This window comes from Babylonia areolata, chromosome 14, assembly GCF_041734735.1.
Source record: "Babylonia areolata isolate BAREFJ2019XMU chromosome 14, ASM4173473v1, whole genome shotgun sequence".
Lineage (NCBI taxonomy): Eukaryota > Metazoa > Mollusca > Gastropoda > Neogastropoda > Buccinidae > Babylonia > Babylonia areolata.
Window position 1 is genome coordinate 35,222,421 of NC_134889.1, and position 6,000 is coordinate 35,228,420.

The following is a 6,000-nucleotide window of genomic DNA, read 5'->3' on the forward strand; positions in this document are numbered from 1 at the left end:
CATTGATTCATATCACTGTAGATGGTGATGGTTGTTAAGATCCAATCATTGAATTAATTTCCATGGAGGGGGCAAGGGGGTGGGGGGGGGGGGAGTGATTGTTGACACACTTTGGTCAGCTGCCACTGGTTGTTTTTGTTGGTGGTGTTGTTTTATTTTATTTTATTTTATTTATTTATTTATTTTTTTAGCAGAGACTCCTGACTTCCTTATGTTTCACTGCCAGCGTTACCAATTTGCTGCTTATTTTCTCTCTTCTTTTACAACTGTGTTAGACAGCAACAGTTTTACTGTGTCATAGGTTGTGGGTGTATGACTGGTGGGAGTTGCTTGATCTGGTGGAAGTTGCTCTGTTTGGACAGAAAAAAAGAATTGCTGTGGTTGTGTTGTTCTTTTTATTCATTACAACTTTGCAAAGAAAAACAACTAAGAAGTGTTTGTTGTTTTTTTGAGTGAGTCGAGTTGTGTGTTCTGAAGGATGGTCAGCATCAGCAGCTCGAGGAGGCATGGCGTTTGGCCAAATCCATATATGCTACACCAGTTTCAGTTTCAGTTTCAGTAGCTCAAGGAGGTGTCGCTGCGTTCGGACAAATCCATATACGCTACACCACATCTGCCAAGCAGATGCCTGACCAGCAGCGTAACCCAACGCGCTTAGTCAGGCCTTGAGGAAAAAAAAAGGTGAATAAATGATAGATAAGCTTACACAAATAAATAATAAATAATAACTATAATGTAAACAAACAAAAAAAACAAAAAAAATTAGATGCCTGATCAGCAAGGTAACCCAACGCACTTAGTCAGGCCCTGAGAGAGAAAAAAGAAGTAAATGAATATTGGAATTGAAAAAAGACGAAAAAAAAAGACGAAGATAATGATAATAATAATAAATGAATAAAAATAAAGTAAAAAGACAATACTGATAATAAATAAACAAATAAGCAAATAAATGTAAAACATACAGACACACATACACATGCATAACATACATGCAACAAACATGTAGTTTCACAGATATGAAAGCACAAACAAATACAGAGAAATGTACACAAGCCCCGACACACACACACACACACACACACACACACCATTCCCAAATTACCCTGCACACCACGCCCCTGACACACACACTCATTCCTAGGCTATGTATCACAGCTCACACACACACACACACACACACACACACACACTGTAAATACTGATAATAGCTTGCACAAAATTGATCGCATGTTTTCTTTTAAAACAAAAGAACATCACAGTAGCAGAAGGCTCACCAGTCTAATAAACAGACTACGACTGGATGCCATAAAAACAAAATATACTTCTAACGTGACTTGCATTTGCGGCAATGAAATTACCCCAGTGCATATCATCCATGAATGTGAACAGTTAAAACCATGTTTACTGATGTCATTTACAAAATCTGCAGTTCCATCTGTTTCCATTAGAAATGTCTTATATGATAATCAACATGTGTTTGAAATAGTTCAGAGTTTAATTTGGAGCCCAATTGGCTCTTTGTTGCGATTCTAATGGTTGACTAGTTAGTTTGTTTTATTTCGTTTATGTTCTTTCATTTCTGTCCTAATTGAGGAGAGAGGAACAGGGAAAGTTGTGAAGATTTAAGGCGTGGCTGGGGTGGGGGAGATGACGGATTTTCATTTAAAATCACAAACGTGGATAGATGTTAAGTAAAAGAACGAACGAACACACACTCTCACTTATACAAGCACACACGCATACGCTCCCCCCCCTCCCCTCAGCCCCTCCATGTCCCCCTCCCCATGCCCTCCCTCCCCTCCTCTCCACGCACACACACATATACAAATAAATATATGCACACCCGCACATTCCAATATTCTGTTGCTCCCACAATACAGACATGCATACACGCACACCTCATCCTCTACATACACACACACACTCACACACCCACACACACACACACGCATGTACACAGAGCTCTCCTGACACACGTGTACACTTATGCGTGCGTGCGCGCGCACACACACACACACACACACACAGACAGAGGCTGCCACTGATTGCCCGCAAGAGAGGTGGGAAAAGATCTCTGATGCCAGGTATGTGGCGTCTGGCGTGTTGCTCAGTCTGTTGTATTTGGAAGAGCCCACAGAGACTGCTCCGTTTTGAAGAAATTTGCGCAGTGTTGGGTTGGAAATGATGCCAATATTAGTTTGATTTGCAAAGCATCGTGTTCTACCTTTCATGTTAGACTTACAGCCGCTCCCTCTCTCTACCTTTATTTATTTGAGGTGATCGATGGTGTGATGGCCTTGCACCTGTTCTTTTTGGTGTTCTTTGACTTTTCTGAGATTTCCAATTTTCCTAGATGTAGGCCGCTGGTTGTTGTTGCATTACCAGCAAGTCTGTCAGCTCGCTCATTTCCCTTAACACCTGCATGTCACGGGCAGTATGACCATGTAAGTTTTTTAATCTGAAAGTTGCGCGTTGCCTTATGCCACTCTGGGCTTCCCATTCCACTTCAATTTTGTGTATGAGGTTCATCGAGTCCGTTAGAATCATGGCATGTTGGTTTCCAGGCATATGGATAGATGATAGCCACTGGAGAACATGTGTCACAGCTTCAACTTCATCGTTAGGCTGGAAGTTGTGACTTCCCAATTTGTTTTTCCATTTTGTTTCGCAGTGAATCCCCAGCTGGATTGGTCTTTGGTGACTGAGCCATCTGTGTATATGATGATGTCCTCTTCTTTACTGTTTTCTTCTATGAGTAGCTTCACTTCTGCATCAGTTTTGCCCTCTGGCCATTCCCGACAACGTCTTCCTAGAGTGGGTGAAATGGCTGTGTTGAATAGATGATTCATGTTTTCGGGGTTTTCCTCCCATTCTTTTATTCCTTTCAGGTCATACTAGCTGCATGGACTTGTGAAGGATGAAGTGAAGTGAAGTTGGTGTGTTACTGTAATGCAAATTTAAACATAGACGGATGTCTGTGATATTTATAGGGAATTAAATCATTCCTAGGTTCACTGTATTTTGGACATTCAAGCAGGAAATGCTTCTCTGTTTCAGGGACATTAGTACAGAATGGGCAAGAATGATCTTTTACATTTGCACAATTTCTAAATTGGGGAAAAAAAAAAGAAATGAAAAAAAAAAAAGTTGACATTCCAATTCTAAATTTGGCAAAATTTCGTCACAAAGATGTATTATCAAAAGTAAAGGCCACAACCACAGCATTTCCCACATGCAGATTGTGACATCACATCAACAGGGACATACACAACACGTGCTCTGTTTACGTCATCCATCACACATACACACACTGCAACAAGTGCTTGCTTTCATACATGTCCTTAGCACACAAACAATGCTCAGCGATTCCAGCGTTGTTTTATAGCATGCCAGAAAAAAAAAAATCACGAAAGTACCATGTTAGATTGGTATCGCTTTCCACTTTCAGGTACAGATACATATGTATAGGTGTCTAGATAGGTAGATAGATACATGGATATAGATGGATAGATACGTATATCTGAGTTGAGGTGGTATCATGACTCAAATACAAGGAAAGAAACACATTCAGGGTGTCAATTCTCACCAGCTATTAAATCAATGACTCTCAGGGTGGTTGGTTTTTGTGGTTTTTTTTTGTTTTGTTTTGTTTTTTGCTTGTTTGTTTGTTCCCCCCCCCCCCCCCCCCCCTCGAACAGTACTTGAAACAAAAATGCTTTTTTTGTGGGGGAAAAAAAAAACAAACAAAAAAACCGAAAGAAAGAAAAAGAGGGAATGAACAATGAAAAGCAACACACCAAAGGGAGATCAGCTGTTCTCTGGGTCATCCACATGGAAGCTGCAGTGTTGGCTGGCATCCAGAATAAGTGATGGTCATTTCTACCTCTAGGGACTGTCAGGTGTGTGATCCCAGGTACAACCTCTAGGGACTGCCAGGTGTGTGATCCCAGGTACAACCTCTAGGGACTGCCAGGTGTGTGATCCCAGGTACAACCTCTAGGGACTGCCAGGTGTGTGATCCCAGGTACAACCTCTAGGGACTGCCAGGTGTGTGATCCCAGGTACAACCTCTAGGGACTGTCAGGTTCGTGATCCCAGGTACAACCTCCAGGGACTGCCAGGTGTGTGATCCCAGGTACAACCTCCAGGGACTGCCAGGTGTGTGATCCCAGGTACAACCTCTAGGGACTGCCAGGTGTGTGATCCCAGGTACAACCTCTAGGGACTGTCAGGTTCGTGATCCCAGGTACAACCTCCAGGGACTGCCAGGTGTGTGATCCCAGGTACAACCTCCAGGGACTGCCAGGTGTGTGATCCCAGGTACAACCTCTAGGGACTGCCAGGTGTGTGATCCCAGGTACAACCTCCAGGGACTGCCAGGTGTGTGATCCCAGGTACAACCTCCAGGGACTGCCAGGTGTGTGATCCCAGGTACAACCTCTAGGGACTGTCAGGTTCGTGATCTCAGGTACAACCTCCAGGGACTGCCAGGTGTGTGATCCCAGGTACAACCTCCAGGGACTGCCAGGTGTGTGATCCCAGGTACAACCTCTAGGGACTGCCAGGTGTGTGATCCCAGGTACAACCTCTAGGGACTGCCAGGTGTGTGATCCCAGGTACAACCTCTAGGGACTGCCAGGTGTGTGATCCCAGGTACAACCTCTAGGGACTGCCAGGTGTGTGATCCCAGGTACAACCTCTAGGGACTGTCAGGTTCGTGATCCCAGGTACAACCTCTAGGGACTGCCAGGTGTGTGATCCCAGGTACAACCTCTAGGGACTGCCAGGTGTGTGATCCCAGGTACAACCTCTAGGGACTGCCAGGTGTGTGATCCCAGGTACAACCTCTAGGGACTGCCAGGTGTGTGATCCCAGGTACAACCTCTAGGGACTGCCAGGTGTGTGATCCCAGGTACAACCTCTAGGGACTGCCAGGTGTGTGATCCCAGGTACAACCACTACTAAGGATCTACCATACCTTCTGTTGACTAAAATAATCATTGACATTTACACAAGGTAAGTGTGCATTTTACTATACCATACCTTTTGTTGACTAATATAATCATTGACATTTACAAAAGGTAAGTGTGCATTTTACTATACCATACCTTTTGTTGATTAAAATAATCATTGACATTTACACAAGGTAAGTGTGCATCTTACTATACCATACCTTTTGTTAACTTCAATTATCAGTGACATTTACACAAGATTAATCTGCATTTTACTATACCATACCTTTTGTTAACTTAAATAATCAGTGACATTTACACAAGGTAAATCTGAATTTTACGACGGTCACTTATTAGAATGATTCCTCTGCGTATTCACGGGGTTGGTTATGGAATCGCATTCAAGAAAAACTTTTTTTTTTCACATTGATCAAATTTCTGCCTTTTAAAAAGCCATATGCGTATTCCACCACATTTGTGGGGAACAAAAATCATTGCCTTTCATATCGTTACAAGTAGGTAGTTGACAGCTGTTGATGATAGATACGATCTCCAGCTAAGGCAAAAAACAAGCACCCCGTCCCCCACCCCCACCTCTCCCCAATCTGCCCCCCCCACCCCCCGCCCCCCCCGCCCCCCTTCTTTCGTATGAATATGAGAAATAACATACATTTTGTTGTGGACATCCAGAGAAGGTGAGCATCTTGAAAAAATTTCATTTATTCATTTTTTGAATAACACAGCCCTTCTAGACTACTTTTGTTGTTGTTGTAAACTTCGGTATGTTCGGTTTTCTTCCAAATCGGTTTCTTCCAAACCTTGTCATTTCGTTTCAATGAATAGATAGCTTTTCACGTCGATTCTTCGGTTTGAGCTGACTGGGGAAAAAAACCCCAACAAAACCCAACAAAAAAACAAACCAACAACAAAAACAAGCAACCAACCAGATAGACAACAGAAACTGAGCCAACAGGTAGTGAGAATTACAGGCACAGACTGCAAAAGAGTATCAGGGATTTTTCGTTGTTGCTGGAAGCTGCTGCGTCGT

The 6,000-nt window shown here is 43.0% G+C and overlaps 1 protein-coding gene and 1 long non-coding RNA gene across 2 annotated transcripts in view; one reads left to right on the top strand and one right to left on the bottom strand.

Moving 5' to 3' along the window:
• Nucleotides 1–2,009: 2,009 nt before the first annotated feature.
• Nucleotides 2,010–5,846, top strand: LOC143290020 (uncharacterized). The gene is made up of 2 exons (XR_013056312.1): nucleotides 2,010–4,195; nucleotides 4,233–5,846. It is a non-coding gene; the product is annotated as an uncharacterized LOC143290020 (long non-coding RNA).
• LOC143290019 (uncharacterized) overlaps nucleotides 3,678–6,000 on the bottom strand; it is an 11,363-nt gene continuing 9,040 nt past the window's right edge. The window contains exon 4 of the mRNA XM_076599344.1: nucleotides 3,678–6,000. This exon is cut by the window's right edge and continues 188 nt beyond it. Within this exon, the coding sequence (XP_076455459.1) occupies nucleotides 5,962–6,000 (39 nt within the window). The 3' untranslated portion in view covers nucleotides 3,678–5,961.